At 49.1% G+C, this 22,074-nt stretch overlaps 2 protein-coding genes across 8 annotated transcripts in view; one reads left to right on the top strand and one right to left on the bottom strand.

The window, feature by feature from the left end:
• LOC117135307 (protein MLP1) overlaps positions 1-11,603 on the top strand; it is a 71,453-nt gene extending 59,850 nt beyond the window's left edge. For 6 of the 7 annotated variants that reach the window (XM_033295495.1, XM_033295497.1, XM_033295498.1 and 3 more), the window contains 5 exons: positions 3,895-4,169; positions 4,301-4,537; positions 8,210-8,405; positions 8,470-9,151; positions 9,245-11,603. In XM_033295495.1, coding sequence (XP_033151386.1) covers positions 3,895-4,169; positions 4,301-4,537; positions 8,210-8,405; positions 8,470-9,151; positions 9,245-10,262 — 2,408 coding nt within the window. In that variant the 3' untranslated portion in view covers positions 10,263-11,603. Of the gene's footprint in view, positions 1-3,894; positions 4,170-4,300; positions 4,538-7,581; positions 7,808-8,209; positions 8,406-8,469; positions 9,152-9,244 lie in introns of those variants that run through there. The other variant, XM_033295502.1, reaches the window with a different exon arrangement.
• Positions 11,604-11,806: 203 nt separating this feature from the next.
• Positions 11,807-20,380, bottom strand: LOC117135305 (fatty acid synthase). Its single transcript, XM_033295493.1, has 5 exons — positions 19,843-20,380; positions 13,030-19,757; positions 12,870-12,965; positions 12,658-12,801; positions 11,807-12,597 (listed from the first exon to the last, which is right to left on the bottom strand). The coding sequence occupies exons 1-5, from the start codon at positions 20,075-20,077 to the stop codon at positions 12,484-12,486; spliced, it is 7,317 nt and encodes a 2,438-aa protein (XP_033151384.1). The 5' UTR covers positions 20,078-20,380; the 3' UTR covers positions 11,807-12,483.
• Positions 20,381-22,074: the final 1,694 nt, after the last annotated feature.

Below are 22,074 nucleotides of genomic sequence, written 5' to 3'. Positions count from 1 at the left end.
AAAATAATCATTAGAACTTGAGCCAAAAACGAAAAGTGTTTTAAAGGCTTATTTAGCCGCTGAGAAGAGATACGAAAATTAAATGGAAATGCGCCAAGCGACTGGGCAACCTTGAAATGTGCGTTGGCCGAGTGAAAATCATGAACTACAAACGAGAATTAAATACAATATCTAGCCATGATGGATGAAATAAAAAATCCATGCCAGAAATCGCTTGATATGCGTCTTTCATCACCGCCGACATCGTGGGCAGTTTGAAGCGATGATCTGCCCATCATGGAGTTTCCGCCTTTGGACTCTGCCTGATTGACATTCTGCAGAAATCGATCGTCTTCATCTACAGATATATCTAAAGATATATATATATATCTGTAGAACGGGCTGAAGAGATCTTCCGCTGGCCCTATTACCCCCTTAATTTGTATCCACTGTTTATTGGGAGTTGTTTATAGCGACCCAGCTGCTTTCCTTGACTTTTAAGCAAACAAATTGGTTGGCACAAAGCATAATTTAGTGCAAATACTGTTTACATTTTGTCTCATTAAGGGTCGGTGAAAAACGATTTGAATGACGTGCTCATCTGTTGTTTTCAATTTCTTTTGGGGGAAGTGTACATTTTAGTTCTTCGAATGTTGATGGGTCTTATTCCGGTTTGTAAAATATATTAATTATAGCAATACAAATCTTGGGCAAACTTTTTGTATAAAAAAGCAGCGATTGTGTATATCAAACTAGGCCTACATACTGCACCATTTCATTTAATTATTTATTAAAAGCTTTTTGCTATCAAGATCCTTGGAATTTCCATGTTTTTTTTGCATTAATGAATCGCCTGCATACTTGAGATATTTGTTCATAGCATATTTAGCTCAAATACGTCGAGTAATTTGCACAAAATCGCCGCCAGGCACTTGACTCTCGCCCACAGAAAGTGCTTCTGTCTCGTTGCTAAAACAATTTGTTGTTAAATTGCAATTAAAGCGTTGTCTATCTCGCTACGCACCCCTGGTAACCTAACCCTTCCCCATCTCTCCTTCGACTGAAAACACTGTGAAATAAAACAGATACAAAGTTACATTTACAGACAGTCGAGTCCGAGTGAAGTAAAGTGATTTTGGCTGCTTTTTTCGCTTCTCCCAAAACGCAGCTAATTGAAATGCCAGTTTGCCAGTTGCCAGTTTCGACTGGCTGCTGTTGTTCGCTTTTAATTACGCGCATTTTCATTGGACATGTTTTTGTGGGTCGCCATGGGTTAAGACGGGTTGTTGCTGTCATTGTTGTTGTCGGGCAGCAACGAGCGGAGTTTTCCAAAATCAAAAAATCCGCTAAAAAGGCGACGGCAACAGCAGCTGCCTAATGCCAAATAAGATATTTCGGAATTTCAATTATTTTCCATCGCCCAGTGCAGGTACGTCCGTCCCACAGTCCCGCTGTCCCACTGTGCAGCATTCAGTGTCACACAGTGCCCACTGTGCACAGCACAGCATCGCATCGCATTCGCATTTACCTCGACACATGGCGGGTTTTGGCGAACCGAAACCCAAACTAAAACTCAAATCCCAGCCCAAACCGTCATTATGAGCTCGGCTGACCGAATGCGAACCCTCCCGGAGACACTGACTCCGAATCCGAATCCGAATCTATGTGCGCTGATATTGATTGATCTTGGGTGGGGGAGAGTTTTCCACACCTGGTGGCTGGTGGATGTCGGATGTCAGTGGTGACGGTGGAAAGCCACCAACACTTTCTATTGGCTTTCGCAGTCAGTGTGTAATTTGCGTATTTTCGAAAGAGAAGTGATTTTTGGGGAAAACAACGACTAACTAAGGAGATAAAACATTTTATATATTATTTGATAACCTTTGTGCAACTACAAGTAATACAAAACTCAGACGAACCTGTTTCAAAAACAATTACACCCATTCACACCAAATTGTCGGCGGTATTTGGGAAAATCCACGCGCCCATGTCAACCAAACAAAAAAAAAACCAAGCAGGACGAAGAATTTCTGAATGAAATCACCCGCTGCTGAGTTTTTCCGAGACCCATAAAAATCCAAGTGTGAAATGGGCTGGGAAATGGGAAAAGCATAGATTCCGGCCATATAACTACTGAGGTGGTCGGTTTCTCAGCCATAAAATGCAGACCCATCGCCATCAGGGGTCTGGGTCACTCCTCAGATATGTCACCAACTTGTTGCGATTCTACGGGAACAAAACAGGGCCGTGAGAATATTCTGTGCGAAATCAGGGGAAAATCTGCGACAGGATTTTCTCGGCCTTGCAATTAATTGGTCGTAGCTAATGTCACTTAATTGCCTAATTGCCATGAGAAATGCCGTCTTCAAAAGTCGTGTGCCAGACTTGTTTCGGTCGTGTGTCATTGAGAATGTTTCAAAGTCGAGGTGGATGAGGTCCACAGGTGATGCTGAAGGTCTCCCATTAATAATTATCATTAAATATGTTCTAGGAACATTCATGGGATTATCAGGGGGAAAATCCAATTGCAGTGCCTCAATAATGTCTGCAAAATGTCCAAATCAAAATGTCATTCGGAATGTTGAAAGCCAGCAATAATTTATGTAATAATTTATGCTTCGATTTGCTAAACATAACACATACATTTCAGGCGAATCCGGTTTCGTTAACTTGCAGTTTGATTGGTAATTGCACAATCAATTAATGTGGCTAAAATCGAACGCCATCATTTTATAGCCACTTTGCTGGTTGACTTCGACCAATTTGTTCATTATTTTACAGCCTTAATTAATTTCCTGAAACAGCGGGTTTTGTTTTATGGAAGAGCTGGTATTTCTTTCGTGGAAAACATAGAATATAAATCAAATCTGAAGTTAATCCTCACAAGAAACTACTCTCTCTGATTCGCTATCATCTTAGTTAGTATCTCACGACCAGTTAATTTACTTTCGATGTCTAAACATACATCCCGGGGTAATGATCTTGACGACAACTCCGGAAGGCTTGCTTTCGCTGCGAGCAATTGCGATGCCAACATAGCAAACATGTGCAAACATTGACAACTTTGTATGCGCGACTCTGGCTATAAATTAATGCGGTAACATAAAACCGTCAACGCTTGATTATGGCCACACATCGGATATACATTTGTGTATATCCATGCCGTAAAGTTTTGGGCTTGGCCACAGCTTCGATTTGGAATCGGGCGGACGGACGGCGGCATGGCTAGTAAGGAAATCGGGCCAAGTTATGGCCAAAGCAGTCCGGCTGGCTGGCTGGCTGATCGATGGTTTGATCATGGCGGGGTTGCTGAACTTCCTCCCGCCACTTTCCATGCCACATAAATACATATATATATCTGAAGGCTTGTCAAGGCCAATTTGTTGGCCAAAAAGTGGCCACGCATCCTCTCTAATTGACGGCCCCCCGATGCGAGGAGCCATAGCTATCGGGTAATTGATGATGATGAGATGGCCCGCCTCTGACCCAAAGTGCTATTAGCTGGTGACGGAGGGCGTGGTGCTCTTTACACCTAGATATATAGCTTTCCCTTTTGTCAATGGAATTATGCAAAAAGAAAAGTACTCTCATTGCTGCTTTTCTTTTTGTTTTTGGTCTTTTTGCGGCCACGAAGCAATTACTCATGTAATTTTTTTTGGCCTGGAGAAGAAGCGTGGTGGATCCACAGCTGGGTGAATCACGGTTAGCTCATCATCGTTAGCTCATCTTCACAACAGCTAGATTTTCATCTGCCAGTTGATGAGCGAAGACTTTCGCCACACGAAGCTTGCGTAATCCTAGGGATTTGTTGGGTTACAATTTGATAATAAATGACACTTTCGATTTCGCGTTTATAAAATGGTTACTCGTTGAAATAAAGCACTTCTGACTTTGTTATTTTGTGTGCCTTTCCAGAATCCCTGCGCTCTGGCGTGGATCAAACCGAGCTCCAGGAGCTGAACAATGGACAATCCGCTAGCGGATGTCCAACTCCGCCGATGGCGCGGGACTCAAAACGTACGTCCATTGGAAACGAGTTACCCTGTGAGACGGAGGCCAAGTTGAAGAGATGCGAGGACCAGCAGGATCCACAAGCATCCACGACGGCATCACCCCTACCGCTGATCAATCCACAGGAACAAGAGGCCAGTGTCCAGTGCAAAGAAGCAACAATCACCACTGCAAATGAGGTAAATCAATCCTAAATGTATATATATATATATTACCGAGAAAAGCGAAAAGATTTTGAATATTATATTCACAATCTTCTTTATTTTCATATTAAATATTAATATTAATGACATTAAATTTTAAAAACCAGCCAAACGCCTTGTCCTTGCCCGACGAAACCAACAATTCGGTCAGCTCGACGACGATGCTGGCCACGCCCCTCGTAGATATAGCCGCCCAGTATCCCGTCCTGAAACCGTTCGCGGAGAAAGGAGAGCTGGACTGCGCCCGACTGGCCAAGTTCTTCCAGGACAACCAGCTCAAACGGAAGGAGGAGCACCGCCAGATTCTGGGCCTCGCCGTAATGGTGCAGTTCCTGTCCAAAGAGGTGAGTCTTAAACTAGCGAGTAGCGAGTAGCGAGTACTGACGGATCAGTGAGGGATTTGCCAGGAACACAGGCGCCAGGGATTTATATCCCTGCCGTAGCCCTTTGAAGGCAAATCGAATAGATGCCGGTATAGACACTTTTCGCAGTCCTTTGTAATTGCCAGGCACATGTGCCGGATCGCCTCGGATCGGGATCACCTGCTCTAATAATTCCCGAATTGTTTCACATACACGTGCTCGTATGCGGGCCGCATTGTTTGAGAAATTTGCCTTAATCTACGCTTAAAGTTGAGCTAATTTTGTTTAATTGTGTCAGTGCCGGCTAAGCCGAGCCCCTGAAAACTGAGCCGGGGATATGGGTGCACTTTTTGTGTTTGCACTAATTAAAAACTATACGGAAATTGTCGAACAAAAGTTGGAAAAATCCCCCGAACCTCTACTATTCCGTATCCGTCCCTTTCGCTTTGTGTGGAAGCCTTTCTCCGTCGAAAAATGAAAGGGTGTGAGACGGTGGCACATTCAACTTGGTCCACGAAGCAGCTATTCAATTAATTGTTTGCCATTTTTCGGTGTAAAGGGGAATCGTGGGTGTACGTGTGAGTTTTGGCGAGATTTCTGCTTGAAAAGTATAAATGTTAAAGGATGCGGAAAAATTCGGCTTACTGGCAGGCTTTTTTACCTGTTTATTTTGCAGGCAGGCAAACCTCACTTAAATAACAATAACAAGGCAATAAAAATCCGCGACAAACGCGAAAAACATTATTTTAACATTTGCATATATTGGCGGAGAAGGACCGCCTCTACAGACATCATCTACGCACATCATAAATCGATTTATGATGATGTTTGTCTGCTGACTTCTCAACCACAATTGATTTAGGTAGAAATGGCCAAATTCCGATTTGCCTCAACTTGTCGGAACAACAGACACATTTCCCCAAGCCACCTACGTGTGTTACCGAAAATGTTGACAACTGCGTATAGCCATTGTCTTCGGGGCAACACATGCAGAATGCTGTCAGGATAATGGAAACAACTGCCAGGACCAAGCTGCTGCTGCTTCAGCTGGAAAATCAACCGATTTAGCCGGTCTTACGCAAGCTGAAAGTGACACAATACACAGAATGGAAGGATAATTCCTTGTGCCATTGTATTGATGTCATTTGAGTTGGCCATTTGCGAACGATTCTCTTCTCTTCACTTTTTTTTTTTTGAAGGGAAAGTCATTAATGTGGGGAAAAATTCCAGAATCCCTTAAGCTGTTGTCGGAATTTTTGCACCTTGAGCTGGGGGAATTTGCAGGAAGTTGCAAAGTAGGAAAAAAGGAATTTAAATCATTTAATTCTCCAGCTGGCGAAATTTCTTTCTTTACCTAAGTAAAGATATATTTTAAAATATATTTCATATGTAAGCGTTAAGACTGTTTTTCATGACTTTCAACAAGTTTTTTCGCCATTTTAAAAAACAAATCTGTAAATGGCATAGAATAAATTGCTTAAATCCTTTCGTAGCGCAAGCAATTTGCATATTTATTCAGAGTTCTTGTGTTTGTTTAAGGCACGTTTCGAAAAAACAAACCCGGCGTTATTAGAGGGAATTACGGGAGAGCACACCACAATATTTGGCTAACTTGTTGGACGCGGCTACCGGTCAGGCCGCAAATGCAAACATGCAGGGGATTTGTTTGGCCGGATGGAAAATTCCAGGGAACGCGGCCATCGCGCAATATTTTCCCACTAAAAGCCTAAACTGATGTTGCAATAGTTGCAACACAAATATTTATTTAGATGTGATCCAGCGAGATTTCACAGCTCGGTGTGAAAACCTAGGAAGCAAGGTAGGGACAAGGACATCACATCGTTTGCGGAAGGACCAGGCTCGTGTGCATTTTTATTAGGTTTTTACGATGCACTATTAAATGCGAAGGACAATCGCCGTTGCTTTAAATCCATAAATTACAAAGTGCGCTACGTGAAATTGCCTCAACTGCTGGCGAAAGGATTAAATCATCCAGTCGAGTCGAGTCGAGCCAGTTTCACGGCGGCAAGTCACTAATTTCAACACTTTAATTGCGAACACGTCCTTGTCAGGTAAATGTCGCTGTCTTCGACTGGCCATCCACAATCTACTCCGACTGTCACCCATCGAGACATTGAGATTTCGCCTGAGACAGAGATTTCGCCGGAGACAGCCACATGATGGCTATTAATTTGCTGGACAGGATCGACGGCGACGGCAGGCGTGGTTGAGGCAATTTGCAAGCGCTGGTCGGCAATCTGGGGATCAGATTTGGCTAGGCGACTATCGACCACAGCAATTTAAAATCAGTTAAATAATAATTTGGATAACTAGTGCACAGGGGATTCACATCTTAGAAACCAACTTATTAAAATTATTTGCCTCTACTCGCTTGAACACAGTTCTTTACGCTAATTTGTCAACTTAAGTGGTAACTGAACTCCTGTGCAAATTGCGATTTGCAATAGCCAGTTCGAATTTGTGACAGGCACTTGAGAATCGATTAAATCCAGTGTGAGATCCTTCGAGGCGCTCCGAAACTTCGACACGCATCCACCCAAAGTGTTGCAGAGAAGGTGCGCGCCATTACGGCGGAATTGAAGTGCCTTCTGGACGCCCCAAAAACGGAAAACTGCTTTCCACCTTCAGCTGGCGGACGCGTGACCAATGCCTCGATGGGTTGATCCCAAACCACATGAAGTTGGCCAGCTAAGATCGCTAAGCCTTTGGGTGGATCCGCCCCTGAGAATCCTCGGTCAGGCAGGGCGTGGCCCACCAAAAGGGATACACCCACCCATTGCATGGCTCAGTTTTTTCGGATCCTGTTCATGCTGGAGCAAGCATACCGAACCCTTCACCCTTTTCCCAGCATGTTTTTAGAATCGCATTTTTACTTGGTCCGTCTGCCTCGGAATCCCTTGTAAATATTTTGCTGGCCATTTGTTTGATCCCTCGCTACCTGCGGAAGTCCTCCTCCGCTCTGATCTCTTCCTACCTGCTGGTCTCTGCTATAAAAGCGGATGCTGGCCAAAAGTGGCCATCAGTCTACTTCAAGTATTCGTGTTCAACACACAACTCTGCGCTCAGAACGAAGACAAAATGTTTGAGAATTTTGAGTTCACCAACGAGAATCTATCGGCACAGACCATGGATCTGGACATCGATCTTATCAGTTGGACAGTGCCCAGCACTCCGACTTCCACTACTACTACGGATAACTTTAACTTTGCTCAGGCATTCGAACAGCAACAGGTATGATTAGCATATAGCACAAAGTGGACACCAAAAATGTATCCAACTTATTTACATAAAGTAAGATCTTCAAGAAATGGAAAATCACTACTTCCGCTAAATTGAAAGTAGTAGAAATTTATTGAGTGGGATTTTCCCGGCAACCTTTGGCCATGATACGAACCTCTCGAACGAGACCCTCAAGCCATTGTCTTGCCGCGGAAATTCCCTGGCTCAGAGACATTGTCTCCGCGACATTGCCACTCAACAATTTGCCTTTGTGCGACTTCCGCGCAAACTCTCGAGATCGAAATGGAAATTTCTTTTTAATTACCCAAAGAGGCTACCTGCAAGGACGCCGAGTTTATAGCTGGATTTATAGCGACCCTAACCGTGGCTGTTTGTTTCTTTTTGGGATTACAGTTGGATGCATTTGCCTGCAAGGAGACCAAACATCAATGCGCCCGGACCAAGGAAACGCTGGAGAAGACTATATTGCTGCTACAACATACGCAAAAGGATTGCGAGCGACTACGCGAGGATCTGGAGGACAAGGGCCTAGAGTGGACTCAGCGGCAGCAGGAGAAGGAATATCTGTATCGCACTGAACTGAAGCAAGGTGGGTACTTTGATTCTTTATATTCCTATGAATGGTAGCTAATAAATCCCCTTCTGCTTTTCAGCTGAAGAGAAAATTTTGGAGGTGCAATTGCGTGCCAAGCTAAAGTTCTGCGAACTAGAGTCCCAACTGCGTGCCAAGGACGAGGAAAGCAAACAGGCGCAGGAGGCCTACAGAATGGAGGTCTCCCACAAACTTGCACTAAAGCAGGAACATCTGCGCACTGCCGAGAAGAAGATCCAGGAGCTGCAGACACGTCTTCAGCAGGTGGAGACCGATGAGCAGGGGCACCGCGAGGAGCTGATCCGCAAGGAGAACATTCACGCCGCCCGGCTGGCCGAGGCCAATCAGCGGGAGCAGGATTTGATCGACAGGGTCAAGAGCCTTACCAAGGAGCTGAATACCCTGAAGGCCAACAAGGAGCACAACGAACGCGACTTGAGGGATCGGCTGGCGCTGTCCCAGGACGAAATCTCTGTGCTGCGCACATCCTCACAGCGCCGCAGCCCCTGCGCCAGTCTGCCGGACAACGCGTCCGCCGAACTCAACCGATTGACCAGCGAGGCCGACAGCTTGCGCTGTGTGCTTGAGCTCAAGCAGGCGGAGATTTCCGCCCTCAGCAAGGCCAAGGCGGATCTGATTCATGAAAGCGAGGAGCGGCTCAAGCTTAGTAACCGCGTGGCTCTGTTGGAGGCGCAAAACGAGATGATGCGCACCGAACTGGAGGCCAAGACCGAAAAGGAGAAGTAAGTAGCAAGATGTTTTTACTTTTGCATTTATAAAGATCTCCAATTCACCTTCACTTGAGTCAAAACTAACCCACATTTGATCTCTTCCAGGGAAATCCAGCAAAAGATGGAGGAACTTCAGAAGGCCTACAAATACGAGAGCATTAAACGCACGCGGCTGACATATGACAAAGAGGAGCTACAGTACCACCTTAAGCAGAGATCATTGCAACTCCAGTCGGCTGAGTCAAAGTTGCTAGATCTTTCCACTGGTTCCCACGATAACAGCCTATCTGGCCACAGCCGATGCAGCCTGGGTCGCAGTGGCCTGGAGATCGCCGTGACCAGCTCCTCGCCCACTTCCCCAGTGATGAAGGGAATGATTGAACGTAATGATTCCGTCAGCTGGACGCTAGAGATCGAAGATGAGTCGTTCAAGGGTAACACTTCAAAGATAGTGCGCAGGGCGGGATCACTGCGAAGCAACAACGAGCGGTGCCCCATCCAGCGGCGACAGACATTGACAAGCAATGGCCACTCCAATGGAACGGCCACAAATGGCGGCTCTTCGCCCGCTCATCCTAATCCCCTTAGCCAGAGCATGTCGGCCACGGCCCTTCTGAGAAGCAGCTGTAATTCCGGGGAGTCAGAGGGTCGTCCTTTGTCCCGGGCTCGCTCCAAATCGATGTGCATCAAAGCGTCCGCCACCAGTCCTGCTGTGTGCGAATCGTCTGGTCAAAGGAAGAAGCCACAAGACGAGTTAAATCTGGCCGACTGGCCCGAGGATATTCCCCTGTGCTCCAGTTCACCCCAAGCGCCGGGAATAGAGATGCGTCCGCGCAGCTCCACCATGAAGCTAATGTCCAGCGAGGCAAAGAAGTTCCAGGAAATCCAGGAGTCCGCCGGCGAGGCCATGGTCTCCGGTGCTAACTCGGAGGACGAGAGCTGTTCGGCCTCATCCGAGGACATAATGCGCAGCTCTTCCGCCTCCAGCACCGCATCGGGTGGATCCCTATCCAAGAGGCCAAAGCAACCACCATCCCGCATGTCCATCGAGGAGGCTCTGCCCTGCACCCCCATGGAGGTAAGCTGGTCAGAAGACGCTGCCGATGCCAACGGACTGGCATGACATGCTGCCTACGAGGAGCACGTCGACCAGATCGCCGAGGCGGCTGAAGAGGCTTACGAGAGCGAGGACATTGAGGAGGATCACGATGAGCTGATCGTGGGCGAGGAGCAGCCGGAGCACAGCGACAGCGATGATAGCTTCTAAAGCGCTAAAACCAATTTGTAAAACAAAATAATGAGGCAGTTAGAGTCGGCACTTGCGGCGAAGGTGGAAGTCATAGTCGGAAGCATAGCTTAGCGTTTTCACTTCTATAGACCCCGTACATAAACTTATAAAGATACACAAAAATATATAATGCTAATTCGTACGTTCTTAACTGAAATGATTGTGTAAATAATTGCATTTAGCAGTATGGTAGCTCATAGAAGGCGCTCATGAAATATAATAATAATCTAACAATTAGTCGAGCACAGCAAGCGGAGCCGTCACAGCAACTGGGGGAATTGAAAAACATAAACGAGGGATGTACTTTTTTAAACGGGCGCGGACGAGGATCGAAGCCACACCCACACACAAAGCTAAACCAAGTTTAGAGCGTATAGCTGCGTATTTAGAACAGTTTCAAACTACACAGAAAACAGTAATGGGTAGAGCATTTAGATGAAGCAGTATGAATATTTGCATAAAACCAACAAACTTATTACTATACCACACACTATAAGTATTTGTATGACTAGCGATATTGATATTGTACTCTAACCGCAACTCGCAATCGCCGATGTCGAACGTGTTACTCGATCCAACCCAGATACTAACCTCTCTTGAGCTCAAATATACCACTCACTCGATGTCCTTAATTGAAAACCTAATGCCCGCTATTTGTGGACCAGGGGAGGTATCCGCCCCCTGCCACGCCTATATTATAATGTACCAATTAGAGTGTCAGAGGTCTGAAGCTGCATCGCCGACCGAGCTAAGCTTTAATTTGTGTTTTATATATGTATGTATTTATTATTTAGTCTTTAATGCCTTATGAAAGCGTTAAACAAATGCAAGAAATTGAAATCACTTAGTTCGTACGGAATGAGTTATATATTAGTTCTAGCCTAACTACATTAGTTTATGTTACGTTTTTATTTTGTTATCATTGAATTGTGTCCGAAATATGCGAGTTTTATATGTATAGGTTCAGGATACGCTAACTTTGTAACATGCAGCATTGTCATTAACTTTTAAGTATGTTATTTTTATTATGTGTGAGATATTAAGAGCTCCCGGCACCCATCAAAATGAATATTATGTAAGAGACGGTGCGGAAACTGTCAGAAAATAAGTTGCAAGAGAAAATAAGTAAAATGATACAGTTAAAAAATCACTATAAATATTTTTTGCTAAATAATTTCAGAACCCTTAAATAAATAAGTAATTGTTTCAAAATGCATGCAGTTTTTTATATTTTCGGGTATTGGGAATGGACAAGAACCATTTAAATCATCAACTCATCTACTCTACTTCTCATCTCACTGCTCGTCTGGCTCAACTTCGAAATTTTGCTAAAACGAGGACCCTGCCCATCTTGTACAAATAAATAAAACAGCATTTTTTATTTTTTAGTATGGTGTAATTTTAATATCCACAATATTCATGAGTGATAATTTTTGGGCGATTATTTTATACATCAAGAGAGATAACGAATGTTGTAGTCTCCTTCTTGGGTTAGTTCGAGGAATGAAATTCATTACATGCGCGACTACAAACTGTAGGCTTACAACTAGGCAATAAAACTATAATATGCGACATACATTATAGATAGAGCATAAAAGATATATTTGGTAAGTTGGGACGTCTGGTGCCGTCTAGCTCTCAAGGAATGTCGGGTACTGAATTGTACGGTGCACAAAGCGTTAAGTGTTATGGACTGGGCCTCTCATCTTGCATCATTTCAACTGCCCGGAATCGCAGCGACTGTAGACTAAATTTTGGACCGAAGCCTACAGCCCTGCAAGACAGCAGTTAGGCAGATTCAAGCCGATCGACGCAAATCCAATCTGTTGACTTATCTCTTCTAGCTGTGCGTAACTGGGATGGGGCGAGCCATTCCTTGCAGCTCAACAACGTAAATTCATTCACTAAGTATGCTAACTAGGTGTCGATGTGTTCCGTGGTTCCACATGGTGCATAGAACCCGAGTATTGGGTGTGAGTGACGGTGAGAGGGTGATGATCGTGTGGGTGTTGTGCTATGCCACATCCACAACTCTTATTCTAATCCTCTTTCTAGCTTAGTTAAACAGACGCTTCAGTATGCTCTGGATGGTCTTCAGGGACTGATCCTCGATGAGGAAGGTGCGGTGGTTGCCCTCAACAGTGTGTACTTCCACGGGCTTTGTGCAGACCTAAGAATATAAATAATCATTTAGAATTTGGGTGTTTATTTGGGTTATGTTGAAACTCACCTCCTTAAGGCGATAGTCCTCGTCTAGCTTGGCGGAGTTGTCTGTGGGCTTGACCAAGGTCACGCTCGTCTTGAGCTTCAGAGTGGGCTGGTAGCCATCGGCCAGCTCCAGTTTCTTGTAGAACAGAGTGGCGGATTTCTTGATCTGCAAGTTGGCGTACAAATCATTTAGTAAGTTGTGATCTATCTTTGGAGGAGTCTCTGTGCTCTTACCGTTTCCACGGGCTGTGTGATCTCATTGCTCATCAGCTCAGCGAACCTCTCGAGCTTCTCCTCCCATGTGGGGATCACTATTAGCAGACGCACCAGCTGTATGAAAAACGAATTTTTAATTACAATTCGAACTATGGCTAAATTTAATGCAGCTACTTACCGCTTTGTAGTCAATGTTGGCCAGCACGATTCCAAAGTAGGCCAAGCCGTAGCTCTGGTTGTCGTTATCGGCGTTGGTGCCGTCAGTGTAACGCTGCTTGAAGCTGCTCGTGTACCAGTTGACGTAGCTTGGGGCTCCGTCCAACATGATCACATTGGCCACCTCGTTGGTCTCTTCCAAAATACCGGCCATCACGTAGGTGAGCAGGCAGCCGAAAGAGTATCCTGCTAGTTTGTAGGGACCCTTTGGCTGGACGGTGCGCAGTTGCTTGATGAAGAACTTGGCTGCTGATTCCAGAGAATCGGAGGGCACGGCTTCCGTGAACTGCAGTCCATAGGCGGGCACCTCCAATCGCTTGGCCAGCGGCTCCAGTGCGGAGGCGAAGCCCTCGATCGGGGAAATGAAGAAGATGGGGCTCTGTTTGCTGTTTGCAGGTGCCTTTGTGTCCAGTTGAACAATTGCCTCGGTGGGAATGAGGGACGTGGTGAACACCACCTGCGTTCCATCGCCCAAGGGACTAGCTGTGCGCGAGGATCCACCAGAGGTAATGTTTGCCTCTGGGACTCCAGCGGCGGCTGCGGGAGCAGCTGCGGCTGGCTTGACATCAGCGCCACCATCCATGGCCTTGAGGGCTCCGAAGGTGAGCTGACGGATCTCCTGGGCGGACAGAACAATGTCAAAGTTTCGCTCCAATGTCTGTTTGATCTCAGCGCTCATCAGGGAGTCCATTCCGAGATCAGCAAGTGATGCTCCGTCCTGGATATTCTTGGTGTCCCGGAGACCAAGGATGTTGGCAATGGTGGCAATTAGGCTGACTCCAGCCGACTGATCCGACTTGCGCTTCTCGGCCACAACCATGGAGGCAACCACGGGATGGGGCTGTTGCAGGAACAGGTCGATGGTCTGCAGGCAAGAGGGCATCCTCTGGGGCAGGGTTCCTCCAATCACGGTGTCGTTGTCGCCCAAGTTCTCCAGTACCAGACCGGTGTCTCCAATGGCTCCCCACTGAATGGCGGTGCCTGGGAATCCGCTCACCTGGCGCTGCTCGCAAATTCGCTCCATTGCGGAGTTGGCCAATCCGTAGTTGGTCTGACCAATGTTACCACGACCGCAGGAAACACTGGAGAAGCAGATGAAGTAGTCCAGCTCTGTGCAGATAGCGCGAGAGAACTGATCCAGGTACTTGGTGGCCGTCACCTTGGGATCAGCCACTGTCTTGAAGTCCTTGGCGGTCTGATCCTCGATCAAAGCATCGCGGAGAACAGCGGCCAGGTTGAAGATACCTCCGACCAAAGCCAGTTTGTTGCTGTTCTCCAGCAGCTTTTTGGCTCCAGCAGCGGTGGTCACATCACTGGTGTCAATCACCACCTTGACGCCACGTTCCTGCCAGCGACGGATCATCAGACCCTGGTAGCCGGTCTTAACTCCGGAACGAGAGGTCAGCACGATGTAGCGGGCTCCACGCGTCACCAACCAGTTGGTCAGCTCCAGACCGAATCCTCCAAGACCTCCAACCAGGATGTAACTCTTCTCCGGGTGCATGTAGGTGCGTGGAATGGCATTGATCAGGCGCGGCTTGGGCTGCAGCGCCTTCTTGCCTGCCTCCTCATCACGCACCTTGATCACTACCTTGCCGATGTGCTTGCCAGAGGCCATGAAACGGAAGGCCTGCTCCACCTGCTGGTCGTTGAACACCGAGGTGGGAAGGGGTACAACGGCTCCGGTCTTGATGCCCTCAGCGACCAGGGAGACAACCTGGTTTTGCATCTCCTCCTCGCCCTCCATCACACTGTCAAGCAAAATGCCGTGGAAGGAGGTGTTCTTTAGGAAAACGGACATTCCGAGTGGGCTGTTGTTGCTCAAATCGAACTTGCCGATCTCCAGGAAGCGTCCATTCAGACCCAGGCAGCGGATCGAAGCCTGCAATTTCTCCTCAGAGAGGGAGTTCAGCACCAGATCGACTCCGCGTCCCTTGGTCTCGCGCAGGACCAACTGTTCGAAGGAGGTGTCTCGGGAGTTGCCGATGTTACGCTCCTGCAGTTTGGGGAATCGCTTCAGCAGGAACTCGCGCTTTTCCTTGCTGCCCACCGTGGTGAACACGGTCAATCCATGGGCCAGAGCCACAGAGATGGCCGCCTGACCAACTCCTCCGGAGCCAGCGTGAATGAGGATCTTCTCACCCTTCTTCATCTGTCCTCGCACAACCAGAGCGTAGTAGACGGTGGAGTAGACACAAGGAACGGTCGAAGCCTCTTCCATGGTCCACTTCTCCGGGATTTGCCACATCATGCGCTTGCTGGCCACGCAGGTGGTAGCCAGGGATTTGGCCGGCACCATAGCCATTACACGACGACCCTGGGTATCGCGTCCAGCGAACTCCAGACCCAGCACACAATCTTGCTCAGCCAGATCTCCAGGCAAGGCATCCGCGGCCAGCTTACCAGAGGTCAACATAACGTCACGGAAGTTGATGGGCGCATAGTAGACGGTGCAAGTTTCCAGGTTCTTGTCGACAGTTGCAGCGGTATCCGCCTGGGCAGCCTCGATCCACTTGAGCGAAGCAAGATCACCCTTGACCAGAGCGTTAACATAGGCGTGCTCCACTTGGAGTGTGGCCTGCTGGGTTTCCAGTTTCAGGTGACGGAAAGTGCCCCAAGCGCCGTTCTTCAGCACGTTCGAGATGAGGTCCTTCTCCAGCTGCTGGCGGTACAGGGTCGATGTAAGGGAGAACTTCTCAGCCTTGGCATCTTGCACGAAGACCAGGCGAGCCAGTTTGCCGCCATTCTCGTTCTTGATGCAGGTCATCAGACCCACGGCTCCAAACAACTCCTCTCCCTGGCAAACCACGTACACATACTGCTCCTCCGTGGCAGCAGTAGCCAGAGCGGCCTTCAAATCATCCACCCAGTTGAAGTTCTGCTCGGTGGCCACAACCACAACGGACTTGCGGGTTTTCAGATCAACAGCCTTGCGGGCGAGCACCAGGACACGGGTGGCTCCCAGACTCTGTTCCTGAACGGCAACGAATCCAAATTTGGTCAGCAGGGCACGGCCTGTCTTGGTGTAAGTGGGCAGCGTCTCCTCAAGGATCAGGAAACCGTTCTCGCGAATGCTGGCAATGGAGTTCTCCAGAGTCTTGGTGTCCGGTCGGGAAAGGACATCGATGCCAAAGACGAAGTGACAGTTCTGCTCTACCGGTTCCTTTAGCACGTCCTTGGACACCACTCGAACTCCTGAATCTCCTAGGGCGGCGGTTATGGTCTCCTCATTGTTGTTCGAGGTGACCACAGCCACATCACCAGTGAGCACGGGCTCACCCTCGATAATCTGCAGCAGGCGGTTGGCAACCAACACGTCGGGGTTGCGTCCGTTGGCCAGTTCCACGCCCTTTAGCTTGACGGCTCCGCTGGAGTTCTCGATGATCACCTGGATGGCCACATCCAAGGCATGCAGGCGAGCCTTCTCAGAGTTCTCGTTCAGATCCGTGGTGTTGATGTTGGGCACAAACTGGTAGCGCTCCAGAGTGGGAGGTGCCTGTGTGCCAGGACGACGCTGGGCGAGATTGGCCTTTAGACCGCGCAGCTCCACGCCCGCACTCTTGATCACGTTAATGTCGCTGTACCACTGCACAGGTAGTCCAGTCTCAACCTGTTCCTCCTTGGTGAGGGCGCTCAGCAATTCAAAGTGCTTGGCGGGATTGATCACCGCTCGCTCAATGCGAGTGGGCAGGTACAGCTCACGAAGGTTCTTGCTCAGGATACTGAACTGCAACATGGTGTCCATGAAGCTAATCCAGTTGTCCACCCACTGAAGCTTTCCGGTGGAGGCCACCGTGTCGGAACGAACAATGCCGCGGAAAATTCCAGCATAGTCGTAGCCTCGGAGGCGCAGCTCCTTGTAGACATCGTTGGTGCCTAGCTCCTTGGCAACAGCGCTGGGAGTTTGCTCCTCCAGGGGCAGCTCCTCGTTGTCAATAGACTCGGGAATGGTGATTTTTCCAGAAACCGCCAAGCTACCGCTCTCGCAAATCTCAAAAGCGCCAGTTCCATCGAAGAAGTTAATGCCAAACTTGACCACTGCGTTCTTGTTAAGAATAGTGGCGCGGTGGAATACGAGGTTCTCCATTACCACCGGGGTCTTGTGGAACTCACTTCCCTGCATCTTAGCGAATGTCTGCCAAGCCAGAGTCATGTATCCAGTGGCCGGGAAGAGTATACGTCCGTCGATCGTGTGTCCAGCCAGGAAAGCATCATCCTCCTTTGAGAGATCGACTTCCACGATGGTCTCACCAGAAGAAGTTTCCTTGCCGAACTTGGCCACCAGCCACTTCTGGGTGTGGTCCCATCCGACCTTGGAGTTCAACATGGGGGTTCCACGACCCACCGGGTAGCTAATAGGACGTACTAGAGTAAGTACCTGAGGTTGGGCTCCGGCGGCGAAGAGTTTGCCCACATTGGTGAGGAAGAACTCAACGTTGTTCTCGTGGCCGCGCTTCACCAAGCTCAGATTGGTGGCATCTGGACCCAGGGCGCGCTTGAGGATAGCCTGGAGCAGGCCATGGGGAGCGATCTCCACGGAAATGGCGTTCTTGGGAACGTGCTGAAGGGCCTCATGGAAGAGCACCGGCGACAGCAGATTGTTCACGTGGTAGGCGGCCGAGGATTGCTTGGCCACCGGTGTGTTCCAAGCGGATTCTGGGATGCTGGTACTGATCCAGCGGGCGGTACGGTTCTTAGCGTTGGGAATGATCTTCTCCAGGCTCTTACGTAGTTTGGGTCCAGCCTCAGCGATGTACTTGCTGTGGAAAGCGTAGCCGGATGAGTTCACTGCCTTGGCGAACACTCCCTCCGCATTCAGTTTAGCGACCAGAGCCTCGATGGAAACCTCCGGGCCAGATATGGTGCAGTTGTCCTCGCTGTTGTGGCACACCGGGAAGCAATCGCTGGGCACACGGCTGTGCGCATCTTCCCAGCTCAATCCCACAGCGGCCATCTTGCCCTTGGCCAGTTGGGTGTCCAGAATGCTCTTTCCTCGCCAGTAAGCAGCCAGCACTGTCTGCTCCGGGGTGAAGCAGCCATCGGCGTAGGCGCATCCAAGCTCTCCCACCGAGTGTCCCACAATTCCGTCGGGGTGGATGCCCAGCGAGCTGAGCAAATCGGTAAGAGCCACCTGCATGGCAGCAATCGAGATGAAAGAGTTCAGAATGTTTTCGAAGCTCTTGTCCGTGGAACGGGTCAGGACATCGATTAGATCCACTCCCTCGGGCTTTAGGACATCGGCACACCTCTGAATGGTCTTGGCGAAGGCCTCGATCTGCATCAGATCCTTGGCCATGCTAGCCCACTGGCTGCCCATGCCGGAATAGATGTACCAAATAGGGCGCTTATCGTCGTTGGACTCGATCACCTCACGCTGGTGGGTGCCCTTGCTGCTCACCACTCCGTAGCCACGGAAGAAGTGATTCGGAATAGCCTTTGAGTGAATCTCGTTGATCAGTTGCAGGTACTCATCATCATCGGCGTTAGTAGAGGCGGACTCGAGCAACTGCTCCACAGCCTCAAAGGTGCGTCCAGAGGCGAGGACCACTTTCAGTGCTCCATCCTTGGGGGTCAAAGCCTTGGGCTTGGGGTTCGACTTGAGGATAACGTGGGCGTTGGCTCCTCCGAAACCAAACGAGTTCAGGCCGATGATGCCACCGTTCCAAGGCAGATTCCTGTCGACCACCTTGAGACGTCCATCAACGAGTCCATAAAGATCGGGGTTCGGCTTGTTGTAGTGCAAGTTACCGGGAATGACGCCCTCCTCCATGGCGATCAGGATCTTGGCCACAGAGCAGACACCGGAAGCGGGCTCCGAGTGACCCATGTTGGACTTGACCGATCCAATCAACAGAGGGGTCGTACGGTCCTTGCAGAAGAAGTCAGTGATGGAGTTCACCTCCTGGGGATCGCCCACCTTGGTTCCGGTTCCGTGGGCCTCCACGTAAACCACATCGGCGGGGTTAAGACCAATCTCTTCGTAGGTTTCGCGGATCAGACGATTTTGCATCTTGCCAATAGGGTAGGTGATGCCTTGCTCCTTGAAACCATCCGTATTGGTGCGCACATTGAGGATGGAGGCATACACACGCCTGGCTGCCGAGGTGCGCTGCAGGAGTAGCACCACACATCCATCGGAACGGACGTATCCATTGCCAGACTCATCGAAGGCCTTGCAGCTGCCGTCCGGGCTCAACATGTTCAATCGCTTGAACTGCAGCGACATGGTGGGCTTCAGGATCAGTCCAGCTCCGGCGACCAGGGCGTTGTCGACCTTTCCTTCGCGCATATCGGAGAAAGCCTGTTCCAAGGCGTAAAGAGAACTGGAGCAAGCGGTGTCAATGCTGTAGCTGGGTCCCTTGAAATCAAAGGTGAAGGAGATGCGGTTGGCAAACATGGCACGGGCACATCCTGTCAAGCCGTAGCCGTTCACACGGTCGGCATCGCTGCACCAGTGCTGCTCAGTCTCCGAGTTGGACACACCGATGTAGACACCAGTGCGGGAACCGCGCAGATCACTTGGGTTTAGGCCAGCGTCAATGATAGCCTCATGGGTGAGCTCGAGCAGCATGCGCAGCAGTGGGTCCATGCACTCAGCCTGCTTTTGGTGCACACCGAAGAACTGCTGGTCAAAGTTTTCCAGATCGCTCTCCTTGAGCTTGCCAATCCTGTCGGGAAGTCCATACAGACCTGAAACGAAGGTTGTAAACCCATTAGTTAGTCACTACTCAAGAATGGTATTCTTCATGAGAAGTGCATTGGTAGTTGATCTTACCACGCTCCCAACGGCGAGGATCATCGTTGACCATGTCGACGCCGTCGAAAAGGTTCTGCTTGAACTCCTCGATGGTGGAGCTCTCCGGCAGACGGCCAGAGAAACCGGTGATAGCAATCTCATCGTTGAGGTGCTGCTGGCGGGGCACATAGTGACCACCACCCAGGTCCAATTGGGGGGCGGCACGCTGTGCGGGCTCAGCGGTGATGACTTCCTCGGCGAATCGGGCGGGCATATTGATGGATTTGGGGTTGAATTGGGAGTTTAAGTGTTCCTGTCTATCGTTGGGTGCAGAGTGCGGGGTGGACGAGGAGGTGCTCGGTGTTAGCTGCGCGTCGGTATCCCGGAAGGCGTCAGGTTGCTGCGAATTCTGCTGCTGCTTGTTGCGTCTGCGGCGTCGACGGCGATTGGCGCGAGCGCTCTTTCCGTTGTTCTGGGTGCTGGGTGAATGTTGGGGGTGATGGTTGCTGCAATTGTTGGGCTTGAAAGCAACAGGATGCGGCTGGTCCACGGCTTGCAACAGTTTTAGTTGTAGGGGCTGCAATTCGAGAAGGGGACGCGAAAGTCTCGTTAGAATAAGTCATTTCGTGTATTCTATATTTTAAAATTGTGATCATTCTGCCGCATCTGCAACTTGTCTGCCACCCCTCGCTGTTAAGCAAAAGCTCTTCGCCACCCGCAAGCGCAGAGCTTTCGCTCTCTGGAGCGGGATGCCGGGCGATTAGTTTTTTTTTGTTTGAATGTTCAGCTGGTGGAAAGTTGGTGTAGAAATTGCAAATCAGGTGATGCCGCGCCGGCGGAGCTTTGACCGCGCATATACCGGCACACGGCATTATTTGTTATGGGCGGCTTGCCGCTTGAAGCCAGCGACTGGGCTGACAGTTAACAGCAACTTGTGGCAGTCGCGTTAACAGTGCAACACCATTCGCGTTAACATAGGCCGCACACACTCTCACCGAGCGACAGCGAACGGCAAGCTGCTTTCTTATTCGCCGAGAAACTCGTACGATGTGCGAAATCGAATGATTCAACAAAAGAAGGGAAACTATATAATGAGCGGAGCTGGCGGAGTCGCTTTAAGCTGAAATCTGGGGAAGCCGAAAGCGTCGTTAGAAGAGGAAGAACGAGAACATGAGCGGTCAGCAACACAGCACAAATAAACAGTACACTCAGAACAAAATGAAATACGAATCGTGCAGACGTAGTTTCTTTGGAATTCAAATGTTATTGATCATGAATGTGTATATTTACAGAAACCATTTTCATATGATAACCCTTTTTCTCCGCGTGTAGCTACTACAAATTGCCGGTAAAAATCGGGCGACTCAGCAAGCTTATCTATCAAATGGCCGTTGGCTCGGCCAGACTTCTATGTTTATGTTTTGCTATTGTAATCGGCATCCGAATCGGAGGTGGGTGCCAAAGAGAGCGGCGTATAGTCAAGTCGCAGCCCCAAAAGTCCCCACCGCCATGTGTGTGTACATACACACACACACAGACACACGAGCTCGACGCGTGTACCATTTGTTTAGTGAGATAAGGTGGCGTGATTTCTCAAGTTCATTGAAGTATTATTTTCATAGTCTCTCCAGATCGGTTGATCTACCGGTGAATAAACTTGCAATCCGATGGTGAGAACTATCCTTTTACAGCAATCGAACGGGCGTATATTGATTTATCGATGGCCCCCGCCCCCAATCGATCCATCCATCATCAGGCCATATTGCGAAAGTTGCGTCATTGGATATGTAAACACGGGCGACAAACATAGCCCCCTCCCCTTTCCACTCTAAACTGTGTTTGTTTATGCACTCGGTTCCATTCCCGCAGCCATCGATTGGGGCCCAAAGTACTGCTGTACGCGTCAGCACAGCCCCCGCCCGAAGCCCACATCCCCCAGCCCAGCACATCGAATCTGGCTGTGACGCTTCAAGTTCATGAACAAGATGATAACGCCTCTGACTGGGACTGGGCCATGGGGTGATTCCGAAACGCCCTGGTGGTGATAAGAGTGATAAGGCAGCGCTGCCTACTCATACGACTGTGCACCTGGATCGGAAATGTTTGATCGCCGGCGGACGCGTGTTCTTCAGGAAGCGACGACTCTATTAGCCGATAAAGATTAGCCAGACACTCGAAATTTTCCAATCACACAATCGCACGATTCTTGTTTGTTTTTGGCTGCGGAATTGGGGAGTGTGGCCGCCTTTATGGGTTGCTGCTGGGTGTTGT

This window comes from Drosophila mauritiana, chromosome 2L (genome assembly GCF_004382145.1).
Source record: "Drosophila mauritiana strain mau12 chromosome 2L, ASM438214v1, whole genome shotgun sequence".
Lineage (NCBI taxonomy): Eukaryota > Metazoa > Arthropoda > Insecta > Diptera > Drosophilidae > Drosophila > Drosophila mauritiana.
The sequence above is the reverse complement of the archived record's forward strand: the minus strand, read 5'-3'. Positions and strand labels throughout refer to the sequence as shown.

What these genes read in the sequence shown, in the direction of transcription:
- LOC117135305 (XM_033295493.1), bottom strand. Translation starts at nt 20,077, where the DNA reads ATGCCCGCCCGATTCGCCGAGGAAGTCATCACCGCTGAGCCCGCACAG. An exon ending in CCAACATTGACTACAAAGCG is followed by an intron (nt 12,966 to 13,029) that starts GTAAGTAGCTGC and finishes TTTTTCATACAG; the next exon opens with CTGGTGCGTCTGCTAATAGT. An exon ending in AGGACTATCGCCTTAAGGAG is followed by an intron (nt 12,598 to 12,657) that starts GTGAGTTTCAAC and finishes TTATATTCTTAG; the next exon opens with GTCTGCACAAAGCCCGTGGA.